General features: G+C 40.0%; 1 protein-coding gene across 1 annotated transcript in view; it reads right to left on the reverse strand.

Annotated features, from left to right (window-relative positions):
* The window catches only part of COL13A1 (collagen type XIII alpha 1 chain), a 368,078-nt gene that overhangs the window by 107,626 nt on the left and 241,096 nt on the right, over nucleotides 1–19,356 (reverse strand). Inside the window, exons 31-32 of the mRNA XM_086922128.1 lie at nucleotides 16,494–16,574; nucleotides 4,731–4,766 (exon numbers count right to left, since the gene is read on the reverse strand). Of these exons, the coding sequence (XP_086778254.1) occupies nucleotides 4,731–4,766; nucleotides 16,494–16,574 (117 nt within the window). The remainder of the gene's footprint in view (nucleotides 1–4,730; nucleotides 4,767–16,493; nucleotides 16,575–19,356) is intronic.

Here is a 19,356-nt window from a genome sequence, read left to right on the forward strand (position 1 = left end):
TACGCCTCTGTAGGGTAGCTGCACCATTTTGGTGCAAAGTCAGGTTTACAAGTCTGAGTTTGTGTCATAATACATGGGTGGATGCAAGGGAACTCCCATGTTCGACCTATGTAACGTCTACCGAAGAAAAATAACGCAAGACAGTGCTATACGCTGTTGTGTGCTACTTTCTATTTTTGTACTAAGCCACACAAAGCTTTGTGTGGCTTAGTAAATCCCAGTTAAGGACTCATGTTGCCTTGCAACGACTTGCGTCATGCAAAAAGTTGGAAATACGTAAAAAGCATAACGAGATATGACCATCCTTTTTCTACTTTTAAAAAACTATGTTTGTTTACTTTGGTGAATAGAACTGTATGGGTTTTTCTAATTCAAAAATGTTTGTGGCACAGACTCCATTGCTGAAGAAGCTGCCAAGCTATATGAATTGTTGGTAGTTGCAGAAAATGGCCGAAAACTCAAGCTTAATACCAACTGAGGAAGTGAGCATTTCTAAACTGAAAAGGTGAAGCAATAGTTCCAAACTCTCATCTTAAAGCCCAATTGTTTTTCATCATCTGTGGTTATGAATTGAATTGAATTGAATTAACCTTTTATATAGCGCATCTACCACCCTACGGGTATCCTGGCGGTCAGACTTAAAAAGGTCGACCTAAACACAGACCAGATCAGCAGTAGGGGCAGGCTTAGAAGTCAGTCCTGGGGAACAGCCAGGTTTTCAAGCTCGTTCTAAACTCAATCAGGGAGTTAGCTTGTCTGATGTTCTGCGGCAGTCCATTCCATAATTGGGTGGCTGCCACACTGAAGGCCCTCCCCTCCATCCTAGAACGCCTAAATCTGGTGGTCAGCAGCAGGCCTGTGCTAGAGGATCGGAGCTGCCTTTTTGGTGTTATACCAGGTAAATTTCTCTTGTAGAGGGACGGGACCGAGGTTGTGCACAGCTTTGAATAAAATACAAAGTGATTTGAAGTGTACCCTTTCCTTGATGGGTAACCAATGAAAGTCTCTCAAAGCCAGCATTGTGGAGGATCTGCGTTGTCTGTTTAGCACCATCTTTGCCGCCATGGACTGGACTCTCTGCAACCCCTGAAAGATGTATTGCGGCACTCCCAAGTACAGGGAGTTGCAGTAGTCCAACCTACTAAGCCCTATATTCCTCACTACAAGGGCGCGCGTATCTTTAGGGAGTAGTGGAAGGATCTGACGTAGCATACGCATCAGGGAAAGGCAAACCCCCACAGTTTTTGTTGGCCTGCGATTCCATTTGAAGGCTACTGACCACCAGGACTCCTAGATTGTTCACCGTTTTAGCTGGAGCCAAAGGTTCCTCCTCCGGTGTAAGCCTGAACTCCAGGGGTAACTGTTGGGACAGTCTAGCCGTTGGGCAATAGACCACCTCTGGCTTCCCTCCATTAAATTGTAAAGAATTACTCCTAAGCCATCCAGCCGTCTGCCGCATACACTCCTGGAATGTATCCATCGATACTGCTTGTCTCCCCTCAAGGGAGAACACCAACTGAGTGTCGTCTGCATAATTAAAACAGGTCAATCCCAAAATATTTAATTATGGGGAACAGGGGCTGTAAGTAGATGTTAAACAGAACAGGGCTGATCGCAGAGCCCTGTTTTACCCCATATTGCACTAGAGATTTACTGGAGGTAAAAGGTGTCAGAGTCACCATCTGTTGTCTTCCTGATAGGTAGGACCTTAACCATTTTAAGGCCTGCCCTGACACCCCTGTACTCTCTTGCCTTCCCAACAGTATTGCATGGCTCACCGTATCAAATATGGCTGACATATCGAGTAACACCAAAATGGTGTCACTCCCATTGTCGGCACGCATTCGTAGATTGTCTAATACGGTCGCCAAGGCAGTCTCTGTCCTGCGACCTGGGCGAAACCCAAATTGTTCCCTATCCAGCAGATGGTTATCCTCCAGATAGCAAGAGAGGCTTTTGCTGACTACCTTTTCCAAGATTTTAATTGGATAAGGTAAAAGGGAGATGGGTCTGAAATTTGCTGGTGCCTTGGAGTCTAATGAGGGTTTTTTTAACAAAGGTGTTACTACTGCTAACTTCCATGCCTCTGGAACAGTTCCAGCTTCCAGGGATTGGCTACAAATCTGTTGCAACCAAGGAAAAGTTCCTTGGCCAACAGTCTTCCAGATTTTGTGTGGAAAAGGATCAAGTGGGGAGCCAGAGGATACACTGTTGGCCAAGTTGTTAAAAGAATCGGCCGTGAGGGCAGGAAATTTGTCCAAGGAGGTGTTTGCCCGGACCACTTCATCTGGCCTCCGGGCAGAGTTGTCCAGATCCCTAGTATTATTAGGGTGAAGATCTCCAACAATTTTAACAATTTTATCTTTAAAGTGAGCAGCAATCTCCTTGCACAGTTCTTGTGAGGCAGCTACCTTCTTGCTTGCGCCTGTTGAACAAGAAAGTTCCTTGACAATTTGAAACAGAGCTTTAGTGCTGTTAGAAGCTTGTAGGATGGAGTTAGCATAATTTTTGAGGCTTTTTACAGGGATTATTGGGTCCAGAGTATTGGCTATGTGATTACAGAAAGTTTCATAGTTCTCCTCTACAGAGGTGAAGGGGAGAAGAGATTTACATTTGTTGAAAGTCTGTGAGTTGTTCCTTCCCAGTTTGGCCCATTCTCTTCCTCTTCTATATGCTCCTGGGCAGATATCATTGTTCCTAGGGCTGGGGACCCTGATCCTAAAACGGACCAGATAGTGATCCATCCAGATTTGTGGCAATACTTCTATCACCTCCGTCTCGGTCTCTAAGGCAAACAGGAGATCCAGCACATGCCCCCCTTGATGAGTGGGTTGCTGAACCAATTGATGTAAGTTGAGGTTCAGACAAGAGTTCCTCGAGTCTCTCAGGTGGCTGTCCAGGCTGCCATTATCCCATAAATTGAAATCACCCATTATCACCAATCTAGAGTGAGTCAGGCTCAAGTTAGTGATGGTATCCAAAAGTGCCAGGAAGTGCGTATCCTGCCCAGGGGGTCTGTAACAAATCATTCCAGTAAACAGCCTACCTTTGGCCTCTTGCACTGAGAAGCCCAGGATTTCAATTCCTTTTACTTCATCAATCTAGCGGCGCAAAATTCCAGTCCTTCTTAAAAATAACCCCTACCCCTCCTCACAAGCCTGGGTTTATGAAAGACTTTATATCCCCCCGGGCAGGCAAATCCCATTTCTATGGAGGAATCAAGGCTGGACCAAGTCTCCGTTAGAAAGAGAACATCCAGATCCATATCTTCAATCATACAGCAAACTTCCAGATGATGCTTAACAAGGGATCTACAATTAATCATCCCACAGTTCAGGGACTTGTTGGCCTGACCTATTTTAGGTAAATGCTGATTGTGCCCCCTAACTTCCCTATTACCTATTTCCAGCAGTTGTTCACTTGAGTATGCTGTCCTTCCTTGTTCTCTAAGGGGTGGGGCAGCATGGCTAGCGCTAGGCGCATCTGGGGCGCGAACGGGCGCAGACTGGCTTGCCTCTGGCGCGCCATCGGCGCGCCCGCTGTGCCCGCACGCTGCACGCTTGCATAGCCTTGTCTAAATAGGCGGGCGAAAGCAGCCAGCCAGCCACTAGAGCGTAAAAGAAAATGGCGCTCACTGGTGAACAGCTCAACCCCACACCCAAGATGGCGCTGGTTATCACTCGGGAGCCTCGAGGGGGTTCGAATCCCGCTTAAGCAGCAGGTGAGGTGCAAATTTTTAATGTGCAAGTGAGGGGGATTTAAAAAGTCATAGGTCCACAATGACTTTGCTAAAATTGATTAAGAAGAACAATTCGCCCGTTTTCGCGAATATCCTACCGCAGCACGGGTCAGCGTGAAGTCTATAATTCAAGTCTGGTTCGCCGCGCGCCTGCAGAGCCCCGTCCTAAATAGGCGGGCGAAAGCAGCCAGCCAGCCACTAGAGCGTAAAAGAAAATGGTGCTCACTGGTGGACAGCTCAACCCCACACCCAAGATGGCGCTGGTTATCACTCGGGAGCCTCGAGGGGGTTCGAATCCCGCTTAAGCAGCAGGTGAGGTGCAAATTTTTAATGTGCAAGTGAGGGGGATTTAAAAAGTCATAGGTCCACAATGACTTTGCTAAAATTGATTAAGAAGAACAATTCGCCCGTTTTCGCGAATATCCTACCGCAGTGCGAGTCAGCGTGAAGTCTATAATTAAAGTCATGGAAATGTTTAGATAGCAGGTGCATTTTACACCATTTAAGTAAGTGAGCGGTTTTCGATAAAACTCATAGTGGTTGTATGATGCCTGAACGCATAAAACTGAGTATGTTGATTTATGATATCCCATAGGTGTTGTCATTTTCTGTGTACTTCTAAACCCTGTGCTTAAAGCCCTGTTGATCATTTAAGATATGTAATTTAAACTTTCTGACTAGGTTTGGGTGGCAATCACTAATAGACGCAAAATAAGCAATACTTATTTAAGTCGACAGGACAACACAGAATGAAGATAGACAAACAGAATAATGGAGAGCAAATAGGGCGTAACAAAAGTGATTTAATTGGTTAAAACAGTCCAACAGCATAACATCTGGGTAAACGCACAGTAAGAACATATTACAAACACAAATTGGAATGATTTTCTTGAGACAGTTGCTCATAGTGTAAACGGGTAACTGTTGAACAGACAAGACACATTTGCATTTTTAGGAAAGAGGTATTTAGGGAAGTGCAGATGAAACTCACCGGTGGCCCAGGCCTGCCGTCAAAACCTGAAGCACCCTGAACAGGGGGAAAGGGTTATAAAGGCAGGTGGGTGGATAGGAAAGGGAAGGTGAAAACAAGGAGGGGAGAACAGTGAAGGGATGGGAGAAGTGAGTGAAGCAATGAATCAGGACATAAGAATGTTTGTAAATATAACAAAAGGATATCAAGGGAAGGTAATGGTATTCACAAAGGAAACCAACGACAATGACACAATGAATACAGTTAACTAGCACTGCCGTGTACACAAAATGAGACAGTATGTTGCCTTTGCTATTTACATCAGAACGCAAGGATAAAATGTAAATCATACTAGCAGCACTGATTTACTACACAAGCTGAAGAGCAGATTACACTAGTTATTGATAGTGTGGCTTTATTGGAAATGTATATAATATGTGCTATAATTAGACATAATAGGTTGTATGTGACTGGTCAGGCAGAATGTTCACATTGTCTGGTTTGCAAAGGAGAATTGCCTATAACAGAAACCATTGAAATAGGGAATCATTTAATAAATTAGTAGCATTAGCAGAAATAATTGTTAATCACTTTCACTATAGTTTCATTCAGGTTAACTGGTAACAGTGTTCTCATACTAATACAATGGACAGTTGGTCCATATATTAATAAACTGGAAAGTACTAAGTCAGTCTGAACATGATTTGCCCTTGGTGTTTCCTTTGACACAAGTAAAGCTATCCATCAGTGTGATCAATTATTGTTGGTGATTGCTATTGATTACAGTTAATGGTTGATTAATATGTGTAACTCTGAAGCACCAATGGCACACTTTGATGTAACAGCACCCATGTGGAGATTTAGTCCTAATGAATGGAGCTTCATTTAGGGCACTCAAAGTAAAATACAGAAATGTTGCCATTGCATTTAGTCTTCATATTCCACTATGGGCAGAATAAGTGTTCACTTTCTATTTTCAAGAAAAAAGAACATTACAAGCATTTGATACACTAAAAAGGTGGTTTTATCACCAAGTCACATCAATGCTATGATCTATACCTTGAGATAATGACAGTTGCAGGATCAATGTTGATGATGGTTTTGCTGTAAAGCCTTGAACTGCCTGCTGTGAAAATACCTTTTCTTACCAATATATTAACCTCCTGCCTTTCTGGATAAATGCAAGTCAACACCAATGGGAATGTAGAGAAAATAAACATTTCCTTTACACTGATGGTTATTAACTCTTGGTGTTCTCAAAGTCATTGCTTCAAGAGAGGAAGAGTGTTCACAAATGAATCCTCTAACACGATTATTCATTGTCTTCTAATCGTGTTGGTGGTATGTTGATGCTATGAACTATTGAATCTTTCAGTTATTCATCCTGTAGGTAAAGCTTCTTAGTTACAATTTCCAAGCATTCTATCCTCCAATCCTCAGAAATATATTTAATGTTTGCTAATGTCACCCAAGGCTCAATTTAAATAATGAAAAGTACCTCTGAGGCCTGGAAGTCACAGAGGAAGGGGAGGAGTAAGATGGCGGACTGAAGCCGCAGCGGAGTTGCAGCAGTATCCCTCTCTCCCACTCGATGTGGAGTATGGCGCACGAAGCTTAAGCGCCCCAGGAAAACTTACTTGAAGGTGGACGAGGTGAATCTTTGAGGCAGAAGGTGGCTGGAGGATGTGCGGGGGTCAGACTGACCTGATTTGATCTGGGCTGAGCCGCCGCCATCAATGGTGGTGTATGCAGGGTGCAAGGAGCTGAGAACGAGCCGCCGGGACGGAACTCCGGGAACAGCAGATCTGCAGCCAGGTGACCGCAGTATGGAGTGGAGAGCTGTGATTGAGCAGAGCCGAGGCGGAGTTGTGGTATGTATTCGTAGCTGGATGCTGGACGCGGAAAAGGCTCTGGAGGCTGCAGGATCGGGACACCCGGCTAAGGCGGGAGGAACCACTAAGAGCCGAGAGCCATCGCAAGCCGCGCTGGGAGCAAGCGTCGGGAAAGACAACTGAAGACAGCTGAAGCGGGTGAAACCGCCAGTTACTGAGAGCATAGTTAGCCATAGCAAGTGTTAAGATCCTGACCCAGCGGGCCAAAAGAGGAGCTTAAGTCTACATGAAAATCGACTCATTTTTTTTTTTTTGTTGATACGTTGCTGATAATGTCTTGCATTACATGGGCCACATTGTAACGTGGAGGAACAGTGGCAATTGGCTGAGAAAACTCATCTAGGCACAGCCTTGAAAATCGGCACTCTTGGCAACTTTTGGCTTTCTTTTTTGGATTTTGAGTCTTGAGATTGTACTGAGGTGGCCTGGAGGATAAAAGACACAGGTGAAAAAGATAAAAAATTAGTTTTTTCTTTTTTTCCTCCTTTTTTGTTTTGCTCAACCCCAGCATCTGGATATTTGATTTACTTGCTGCCAAAAAATCTGCCCAAAAATCTCCACGCTGCTACTTTGTTATACTGCCACATTGCATGGTGTAAGGTGTACTGTGGCTAATAATTAATTATGGTGAAGCGGTGAAGTGTTGAGGGAAAAAGGAGGCAAAAAGAACCCTGTGGTTTTTTTTTTAAAGAAAATCCTTTGTTACACCTGGTGCTTCTATTTGGACACTTGGCTTCCCAGTGGACTTGGAAGTGATCTAGTGGCACTGGGGGGCGAGTCTGGACTTGGATCTGATGCACATCAATAGATTAACCTCATCCAATTGAAGACCTAGAACATTAGTACTACATAAGAGGAGGAAACCCTCGGATGCTGCGATTGAAAGGGACTCGTGTGTGGATATTATTATGGGCGAAATACCCGTTTCTTGCAAAAAGCTCAGGCCATTTGGATCCATCTTTGTTGGCTTATATTGTCATCTATCCAGTCTCTTGCCCGGTAGAGGCCAGAATGGAGCAAACTGCGCAGATAAAGATACAACACTCTAAACATTCTCAATATAGTGTGATGACACCTAAAAATCCGACGAGATCTACGAGAGCTGGTAAAAATGTGGCAATTGAAGAAGCCAATAGTTGTGCAAATGAAACCACTGCACATGAAAGAACCGGCTTGCCTCTGATTAAACCCCCAATACTACAGCTTCCAAAGGCATCCGTAGATCTGGGTAGTAAAAATGGAAGTGGGGATATACAAATGTCAAACAACAGCAATACTGTAACCTCAACTTTGCAACAGGGCAACGATGCGACTCCTAAAGACTTGTCTTGTAGTACGACTATCGTCCCACTTCTTATTCAAACTCATACTCCTGCTAGAAAGTCAGGGGAAACAACAGCGGAACTGACTAGTGTACTGACAAAGGTTGCTGGGATAGAGGTAGACGTAGATAGAGATACAGATGGAGTTATGGACAACGAGTCACTGCTAATGGATGTAAAAGGCATAACCTCAACATTATTCACAGCTAAAGGTTATATAGATCTACCCGAAACTGTATGTGGGAGTGATTTGCTTCTCTGCCCGGATCTATCAATACCATCCACCTGTACTTATTATGAACAACTCTTCCCAAACAATTCTGGGTTAAGCATAACACAAAAGCTAGGGGAGGAGCTATGTACAGCTATAGACAGAGAAACTATAGGGGATGACGCACAAATCGACTCTGAATTTAATGACGATTTCGAAGATGTGGATGAAGTCATTCCCGGGAAAACTCATTATATGAATAAAGGTTCAGCTGCAAAAAAAGCTAAAGGAAAATCAAGAAACAAATTATTTTTAAAAACAACACACACGCAAAGTGGGGTAAAAGTGAAAACTATTGCTGATAACAGTCCCTTACAAAAATGGGTGCAAGCCAAAGGCGGGGTAAAAACGATGGTAGTACGGCTATCAGGGAACAGCCCTGGGGAAGATGCGCCTAAGGAATCCTAGCCTAAATGTATAAATACACCTGACAATGGTATATCAAAAGTACCTGATCAAAATCGTTCTCAGACTACACTAGATACTAATGGTACGACTTATGATATGGATAGTCTGAACACAGGCTCGAACCAAACAACGGTCCAATCACATAGCATAACCGAGACTGGGGCCACTAAGGAGGATGCATCACTTATTATGATTGCCCAACTCCTCAATGAGCAGAGACTTGAATCTCAGTAACACTATACGCAGATGCATGTAGATAATGATAAAATGCAGCAGTCTCTAAATACTTTGGAAAACAAATTAGGGGGTCTCACGCAAGAGGTATCAGAGCACCAACAAAGGGTGGTTGATACTGAGGAACTCTCTAGCCGCACACAAACATGTGTGAACAAACATGAGATTCAGATTGCAAGTTTGCAAAATAAAATTGAGGATATGAAAAATCAACAAAGAAGACAAAATGTCCGAGTCTTCGGCATACCAGAAGGGGCTGAGGATAGAGATCCGAGAGCATTTATGGTGCAGTTTTTCCAAAAAGCATTTCCGGATTTATCAGACTGGGACTGGGACTCGCAACTGCAAAGGGTTCATAGATTACCCTTAGTTCAGTGCAACAAAAATAACCAAAACCCCCGGCCCTTTCTGATTTATATGGGTAATTTTCTGCTAAGGCAGGTGGTGTCGTTGAAAGCTCGACCTAATAGACCAGTCACCATAGAGTTGATAACTTTCTTTGTTAGATCAGACTCAAGCAAAATTACCATGGAGAAGCGCTGGAAGCTACGACAATTTATTGAACAAATTAAGGCCATGGGTGGTTAAGCTTTCTGGCAAGAACCAGCGCGTCTAAAAGTCTTTAAGAATGGTCATACATTTTTTTCTTATGATCCAGAAGTGGAAAAAATGGTTGAAAAATGGCAGGGAGAATCTACTGAGAAATCAGCAGAGCAGTAAAAGAACGTCTGACTATATAAAATGATTTACAATGTTAAAGAGTTAAAAATGATGCAGTTAGTGGTTTTAAAAATTACTGACAGAGGTCTCTCTCTTTTTTCTGCCTTGTTCTCTCTATGGTGCTAGATAACGGCTTTAGGATAATGAGGTAATGAAGTATTTTTCTGTGTTTCTCTATGTTAATTATAGCCGTATTGGAGATACTTGTGGTGGAGGCTTTTCTTGGGAGAAAGGGGTGGGAACTGCTGTAACTTTTATGGCTTCCCAAACCAACGGCAGCTGGTTAGAGAGAGGTTTCCTCCTCTATGAAGAAGCAGGGGATGGGCGAGGTGGGTAGGGATGGTAAGGAATGGGGTGGGAAGAGGGTCTGGGGGTGTTTTTTTTTGGAGTGGGTAAAGCTAGTAAAACTGACATGAGGAGAGTTTTTCAAAAGACAATATGTGGCAAAGTGTTTGGCTTATGTTTTTTTTCTTTTTGTATGCGCAGGGGGAGGTTAGAAAGTCAGTGTTATGGACAAAGTAAGGTGTCTCGCTTGGAATGTAGCAGGGCTAAACAGTAAGAACAAGCGACGCTTATATTCTGAGGAATTAAGTATGTATAACCTGCATATAGTTCTATTATCTGAAACACATATATGTTATAAGGATCGTAATGTACTCAAAGAATTAGGTTACAATGTTGTTGTTAGCTCCGACTTAAATGTGTCAATTAGGGGAGTTGCTATTTCACAAAATAAATTTTTCAAAGCTGGGACAATTAAAACCTCGACAGATAAAAATGGTAGATGGGCTATTGCCCAATTAATTATAGAAAACAGGAAATACACGTTCTGTGTGGTCTACGGTTCAAATATAGACGACCCTACTGTTATGAATAAGAAAAATATTGAACTTCTTGAATGGGAGGGGGAGCATTTGATATTCGGTGATTTTAATTGTATCATTAACTATGATATAGATACTACTAGATGGGGAGATTTAGGAGGATGTGTAAAACTAGGGCAGCAATTTTAGAAATTGGGCATATCCACAACATTAAAGACGCTTGGAGGGTATTATACCCTGATGTTGCTGGTTATACTTATTATTCTGCGGCGCATAAATTATGCTCCCGCATTGATATGGCATGGGCGTCTAGTAATATTCTGGAAACAAGTAGCATGAAGATATGCCCGCGAGTCACATCAGACCATAACCCTATCATCCTTTCTTTTAAAATACTTACGAAGACACCCGAGTATCGCCGTTTCTCATTCCCACGACATCTACTGCTTAATACAGATTTTATACTTAAACTTAAGACCCACATAAAAGATTTTCCGGAAATTAATATTGGCTCAGCTTCTTATAATATGGTTTGGGATTCCTTTAAGGCTAGCATTAGGGGTTTTACTCAGCAGTACATATTCAGGCAGAACTTTGAAAAGAAAAGGGATACAGGTGATACCATAGCGAAAATATTACATGTAGAAAAACAATTAGCAACACTGCTGCTACAAGGGTCTAATGCAGAAGAAGAACTAAACTTTGTTTTAATTGGCCTTAAGTCTGATTTAAAACAGACACTGAGAAAAAAGAGCCTTGTCAAATTAAATAAATATCATCTTTCCCAATATGAAAGTGGCGAAACAGTAGGAAAGATTTTGGCTTATAAGGTAGCAGAAAAAAAGGCTAAAACACTGGTTAGGGCTATTAAGGGCCCAAACAATGTGACATATAATATCCCTCTAAAATACTAGAACAGTTTGCTAGATACTATAAGGAACTATATACCTCTGAAAGACGACCGGGTCTTGATGATATTAATATATATCTTCAGACTAATAAAGTGAATTATATTGACATGGAGCAAGCGGATATGTTGAATAAAGAAGTTACTCAAGCAGAAGTTAGATTTGCAATTTCTGCTCTACCTTTGGGTAAATCATCAGGTGAAGATTTGGTTCCGGTTAAGCTTTATAAACACTGCATAGAGGAATTAGCTCCTATACTTAGCCAGGTGATTGTATTTATTGGACAAGAGGGGAAAGCTCCTGAATCATGGAATATCACGCAAATTATTTTTTTTCTTAAGAAGGATAAAGCATCAGATGAATGTGGGTCTTACCGGCCGATTTCGTTAATAAATACTGACACGAAGATATTCGCCAAAATAATGGCTAACCGACTTGCCTCAATAATATTCGCCCTGGTTTCTCCACAACAACATGGATTTGTACCCAGTAGGGATACTTCGACTCATATTAATATGGCTTTTACTGCTTTTTATGTTGCCAGGGTAAACCCCATCCCACTCTTGATGCTGAGAAGGCATTTGACAGAGTGAGGTGGGAGTACCTCTGGGCTGTGCTGGATAGATTTGGCATTAAGGGCTCATTTGTGAAATGGATAAAGGCCTTGTATGATAATTCAAGGGCAAAAGTTTGTTATGCAGGGATGCAGTCGGATACATTTACTATTTTGCGGGGTACCCGTCAAGGGTGCCCACTGTCGCCTTTATTATTTGCTTTATCCATCAAACCGTTTTTAGTTGCAATACAAAAGAATCCGCGTATAGTACAATTTCCTTCTGGTTTAAATACCCTCAAAATTACGGTATATGCGGATGATATTGCGGGCCAAACAATAAATGTAGACAAAGCAATGATAGAGATTATTGCGGAGGCCAGGATGTTTGGTTTAGTATCTGGATATAAGCTGAACACTAATAAGACGCAAATTATCATGAATTATAAACCGAAGGATCAAATTCAGGGAGTTTGTAAAACTGCTACCTATCTTGGCGTAAAAATCTCTGCTTTTCCAGAAGAGATAGCTACGCTAAATTATGAATCACTGTTAAAAGATACAGCTATTGTTTTGAAAAAATTGAATAAAGTTCCACTAAGTTTAATTGGCAAGATAAATTTAATCAAAATGAAGATTCTCCCAAATGTATTTACTTATTTCGATCCATTCCATTTCATATTAACAATCTTTTTTTTAAAAGCCTAGATGGCATACTAAGCAGTTTTATATGGGGTTATAAAAAAGCACTCCAGGCAATTGATTTAATTAAATTTCATTATGGAAAAGGCGGTCTTGACTTTCCTGATTTCAAAGCATACTTCTGGTCAACATTTATAGGACGCATTCGCAGTTTGATACACCCCTATAAGGAATCATTTTTCTACTATACATTTATGCTAGGAATTTAATCTAAAATGTTTTTATACCGTATAACTGATCTGAATTACTTCAAGAGGATCAAATTTTAAACTGCAAGAGATATAGTTTATCTGTGGAGAGCCATCATTTGTAAATTCCAAACGTCGTTATATCATCCCAGATTCCCTTTATGGAACAATCCAGCTCTTCCAGGAATTTTCCATGATGGGGGAAGGAGATTATGGGCACAACTGGGTATTAAAAATCGTGGTGATTTATATGATAATATTGGGTTCTTATCATTTGAGAGACTTCAACTTCTTTATAAAGTGACAGAAAATATGCGCCTAAAATATTATCAAATTCGAGACTATTATATACGTAGTCTCAACATTATTGAATTATCAGACTCTAGCATATGGGAATGTATCCATTTAGCCAAAGATAAATCACTGATCACTTCTGCATATAAAAGCTTTAACTCCCAGAAAGATGGTGATTGTAGGAAACTAGCCATACGCAGGAGCCAGAAAGTGGATTCTAATATCACCGCTAATTTGATATCTTCTGCATTGGATACTATCCGTAAATCAGTACACTCATCAAGTTTAAGGCTGCATATAGGACTATTTGTTTTCTTTATTATACCCCTGCACGTATCTTGAAATGTGCAACAAGCATCTCATGTAGTGATCGGGCTAGATACCCAACATTTGATTTATATGCAGCTGACTTAATGCGCATGTTTTTATTCATGCCCATTATCATTACCTTTTTGGAGAGGTCTGTAAAAGGCTGTGTCCCTTAAACTTAATAGATCTATATCATTTACTGCCACAGATGTATTATTGGGCCCACAATCATGTGACCGTAGCTCGAGAGAACTTATGAGTATTATACTGGCCTGTGCTAGGCTAACAATTGCACGAGCATGGATCGCACGAGACCCACCTTTGATGATAGAGTGGTGGGCAATAATAACAGATACATACAATATTGATGCATTAGCTAAAGTTAGGGGTGTAGGGGCACTATGTAAATTGAAAATAATTTGGGGAGAATTTGTTTAGGAATGTGTTAAGGAAATTGCTTATGTTTATTAATTTATTGGTTTATTGGAAGTTATGCTTGCTTCATATGCATTTTGAGCCCTTTATTTCTATGCAAGATTATTCATTCTGTGTTTGACGTGTCAGAGTACTTTAATCTTTGTTGTTTGCCACAAATGCCAGTTTCTTTTTCATTTATTTTTTATTATTGTATGATGAATTTCTTTTTTATTGGCTGTAACCTTGTCCTCATGTTATCAATAAAAATATATATAAAAAAAAGAAAAGTACCTCTGAGGCCCTTTAAATGAAATATCATCATTAACAAGATGTTAATTTAATCAATCATAACACTCTCAGTGGTTGACAATAGCTGAAAAACGGATTTAGACTTAGTTGCACTTGAGCCAAACAGCACATTTGGATTAAACAAATGCTGTTCAGAGAATCCCCCACTATCTTCCCCAATTAACAATGTATTCACTTTGGTCAAACTTCTCCATTGCATGTTGGGAACTCTCTGGACAACGTCTCAGAGTTCACTAACTCCCTGGACAACTATGGACATATCTTTGGACCTTCTAGCTGTCCCTAGCTTGATGAGAATTGAGCCCTTCTCTTCACGTCAACAATCTTTTACTGGGACATTATGGAGCACATGATCCAGATGTCAGCCTCTTAGAACCTAATTTTGTAGCAACATATGTGGCCGGTGCTGACATCCATACTCTGCTTTGACGGAGTGCTCTGCAAAGCAATTGAGGCCCTCCACACTTATCTCCATGCCCTAGTTTCAAAGCCTAGGTGTTCATGGCCACATATTCTGTAGTACTCTTTCTTAGTGCGCAACCTGGCCCTCTTTTTATGCAACGACCATCTCTTGAGAGTGTATGTAATAAACAAGAAGAACCATACAACCCCATGATTTTCTAAAGTTCCCGGGACAAATTAGGATTTGATTGAACAGTTCTACTGAATATTGATTTCTGATCAAGAGCCATGCATTTTAAGTGAATTCCTTAAATTCCTCCCATGTTCTAATACTTTTAGCAGGATTTGAGAGAAGGATGCAAAAGTGTGCTCTATTAACACCTTACTTGATGGCTGTCCAGCCATCACCATACTAATCAATGATTTTCAGAAGATCACTTTCAAATTGGTGGAGTCCTAAATAATATGTGGTCACCAAACATGCAACGTTCCATAGCATTGAAGAAGATATGTAATCAAATTATTTTTCTTGGTGATTGAAGGTGATGAAAGAATGTAGACAGCTTGCAGTAAATATTGAGGAATTCATGGATTTGTGGTTAGATTTAAGTCTAAAATCTGAATACAGGCTAGTTGAAGGCATACTGTTTAAAAAGGTAAGGTCCTTCAGATGTCAATAGAGTGTTTTGTATCCTCATTGTATACAGCATTTATTTTGGTGTGTTAGATACAAAGAAGTACAAAAGGGGGTGGCAAGCAACAACTCACTTTGTCCATCTATAACATACTATAAAAAATCCAGTAAGTGATTGGTGCTGTGTTTGAGAAAATATCGAGCAAAATGTTAAGACGGTCTGTTTATTTTAGCCATACTGATCACTGTTTAATGAACCATACGCTTTTGTTATGCTCAAACACATGGCACTCACCAGGCACAATTTTGCTAAATAGAGAATTAGCTTCAAGTGAACAATTACTTAAAGAAAAACAATATTTTATTCAGAAGAGTTGCTATTTTGCTGATATAAAAGTACCAGTTCAGTACTTTTCTTTTGATGTACACTAGCAATGTAGCTTAAGATATTGGTGTGTCTGTCTTCTCCTGCCTCTTTTTCGTTTATTAAAGTTAAATAGTACACACCCTATGATATTGCATATGGGCATTAGAATATCTAAAGTGCACAGAATTCAAAGAAATGTAAACTAATTGTCACTATTACAGACTGGAAATTCTTACCAGAACTTCAAGTATTCATCAATTTCCCCAACAGATTGAGCGTGAGATTCCTAGTTTTAAGGTAAATTGATGAGGAATACGGATAAATTATTCCACTTACTGCAAGAGAGATGGGGTAAATGAGGAATGAGGGATTTTCGTTTTGAGTTGGGGTAGTAAACGAGGATAATACAAAGATTCTATTTCTAGTTTTGTAATTGGATATGAAGATTAAAAAATTATCTGGCCACAACCTTGAACTACTCCACAGTGATGTCATCACTATGGCTTTCTTTAACAGAAAGATACCTGCTGCAATAAATTGTGTACATATGCATGGGAGTATACTGATTGAGTTGAGATTTATATTATTGCTCATATCAACACCACTTTCAAAGTGCTGTTTTCTGGTTTGTTGCTTAAACTTTTAATTTCTGTGCCCTCTTTGGGAAAAAAGGTTAATAAGGACAAGCATTGTCATCCAGACAGAGCACATGATTAAAGTATAAGGTTCTTTTATATCACAAACTGTAATTATTAGATGTTTGCTACCTAAGGATGTTTGTTGATAGGAATGGTTGAGGGTGGTAGGAGGGTTTAATGGTTAAGGAGAAAGAGTGGTTCAGCAAAAAACAAACGTGGTGAAGGATGTGTAAGACAAAATCATTTTAAATATTTCTTGAAAGCAAATATAAAAAGCACTGTTAACTTAGTTATGGGTTTTAATTATTCCTTGCATGTTAAAGTTTCTAGTTTGAACTTATTCCCCTAACAGTTTATCATGAGGTGAAAGTTCTAATTCTCATAATACTTACGGGTAACCCAAGTGGACCTCGGTCTCCCTTTTCACCCTGGTCACCTTTTTCTCCTTTCACACCATCAAGTCCTGCTTCTCCCTGAACAATGGATAAAAGGAATGAAATACAGAATCTAGCACTGATGAGATTCAGATAACAGAGTGATTCAGTTCTCTGCACACACCGTAGAGAAATGAAAACCCATGCTAAAAGAAATTGATTTTTCATTGCAATATCCACCTGTAGTTCATGTGAATGTGACAGTAGAGGAGAGGAGGAAATGGCAGGGATGTAGGAATACATCTAATTGCTTTTGTTTTATCACTGTGTTTTAGGGTAGAATGTGAAAATTAAGGCATTAATTAGCTGTTTTCACTACTGACTATCTTAAGGATTGACAGACACTATTCTTCTGTTTCAGTAATTATGAGTTGTATTTTTATTATATGTTTTATTTTTGCAATTTGAAGTAGGTCAATGGAGACACAAACACAAAATCACACCAAGGGCTAGATGTGCAAAAATTCAGAATTGCGATTTCCAAATAGTGATTCTTACCAAATCGTAATTAGGAAATTGAAATTCCTTATGTAAGAAACACTTAATTAGCAATTCCTAGTGGGTCGCAAATCGACCTACCTGATGATTATTAATGAGGTAGTCACAGTTTCAGCAGACCACATGGCTATCTTTGCTTTTAAATGAATCATTTTTTTAAATGCAGCCTATTTTCCTTAAAGGAAAACACGCTGTGTTTGAAAAGCAAATAAGGAAACATTTGAGTTTTATTTTTTAAGAGTAGGCAGTGGTCTGTGGGATCACTGTCTGTTATTAAAAATATTTTGTCTAAGATTCTCAAATGGGACCCCTTCCAGTTTGCAAATAGTTACCACTACTTTTCATTTGTTAGTAAAAAATGTATGCTTTGCGGCCATAATTCAGTTGCAATACAATAATACTTACCAGTGGGATTCAGTATTGAGAAGGGATGCCCTAAACACGCCCGTTCCAAATACCAAATCACAATTTCGCTTTTCTACATTTACGACCTCACAAAAAGATTGGTATAAATGGCTTTAAGTTCCAACTAAATGCTTGGAATTAATATTTTAATTGCAGAATAATCATAGATTTGACATAAATGTAACCTTTATTTCTGCTTTGTAGAAGACCATTGACCACGGTTATGGACAGATTATACTCTTGTAATAACAAAAGTAATGTTCTGGAATATGTTGACATAAAATATTTTCAAAAGCCCAGGAATTCCCTCCCCGCCCCTCACCTTACAGTGCTTTCTCCCCAAGCAGAACATTCCTCTTTCATGGAGTGCAGTTCCTCAATTAATTTGTGTGTGTTTGTCACCATTAGCACCTAGTCCACCCCATTACTCCTCCCAGAAGGCTAGCAGGAGTTTGACAGTTTCCAACTGACATATGCCCTATACCTTCTTACATTCTTGCTGCTTATTGTATGATATCAGCTGGAGTCCACAAGAACTGAGAAAGACACACCAGTAACATAAGCCGAAAATTGACAGTGGCTGTAAGTAAGGCTGGGTGCTCATGTATGTGCTTTTCCTCTGAGCCTAATCAAGGTTAGACCATCTGAAATGTAAATATTTAATTTTACCTATTATATAGTGTGGTTTTTCAGCAATAGGTTTTACTGAATCAGTGACATGATGTATCATATACTGTTCACTAACCAGTGGTGTTCTACCATAGTATTGAGTCTTACATATTAACATTTCATTTTGGTAAATTGTCACCAGAATATTAAGTACCACAATATTTTGATGATAAATGCGTCACTAAAAATAGATTTAGAATACTTAACTTCACTTCTTTGTACATTGATAATTTATGTATACCTCTTTTATGTGCATACATGCGGAGTTAAGATTAGTGTATGTATGCTTACTCAACAACAACTTTATTCGGCTTTTTCAAAAAAACATGAATGCCAGATTGGCAAAAATATACAGGCAATCAAATCTATAAAAACATCCACCACATCAGGTTCGGTTTCCATAAATATTGTAACTTTACTTATTTGATTAGTTTTTAAAAGGATTGAAAGGTACGTGAACACAATCCAAAATAAAAAGGGGATACCCAGCTCACATCCTGCTGTGATATGCCCTCCACTTGTTATTCACAGCTAGATCTGAGTTTAATAGCAGACTTTAAAAAGCTAAGAACGTAAAATGATGTTACCTGAAACAATTATTAAAAAGGTAAAGGCAGGGTGCACCTGCCAAACGAGAGCCTTTTTTAAAAAATAGGGATGATATAAGTCTTCTTCAGTAGCTCATAAAAACTACAAAACATTAAAAAAAAATGGAGCATGTCCTGTGGAGACTTTCCGTCGCCGCCAGAGGGCAGCAAACTCTGGCCCTTGCTCTGCCCCCTTGGGTGGGCAAGAAGAAGATGAAAGAGGTCAAACCGTAAACCAATTAGTATTTTTGATAAAATATGTTATGTATCTAAGTCTAATTGCAGTTCTGAGTATGCACAGAATCTGCGATGCAAACACGCTGCACTATTCAAAATGTTTCATTCCTGCACAGAGCAAAAAGGATGGTTCTCACCAATTAGTGAGGCAGAATTATGTGTGTGAATCCTTGCCAATAGTTTGAGAGCAGTGTTGGGGATCTTAAAGGAAAAGAAGAACCCCTTTCTCTGCCTTTGCATTCACAAATTGCAAATATTGTAACCCCCTTATTTCTTAAAGGGAATTTGGTTGGAATAAAAGTATCACTCTATGAAAGAGGCACCTGGGTGAACATGCAACAGCCCATTGGTCTGCTGTCTGCTTCTCCCGGATGTCACTGTTGCTATTCACACATTAAAGCTGTTCTTCATGATCTTCTTTGACT

The sequence above is a fragment of the Lissotriton vulgaris genome, chromosome 5, assembly GCF_964263255.1.
Source record: "Lissotriton vulgaris chromosome 5, aLisVul1.2, whole genome shotgun sequence".
In the NCBI taxonomy this organism is placed as follows: Eukaryota; Metazoa; Chordata; class Amphibia; order Caudata; family Salamandridae; genus Lissotriton; species Lissotriton vulgaris.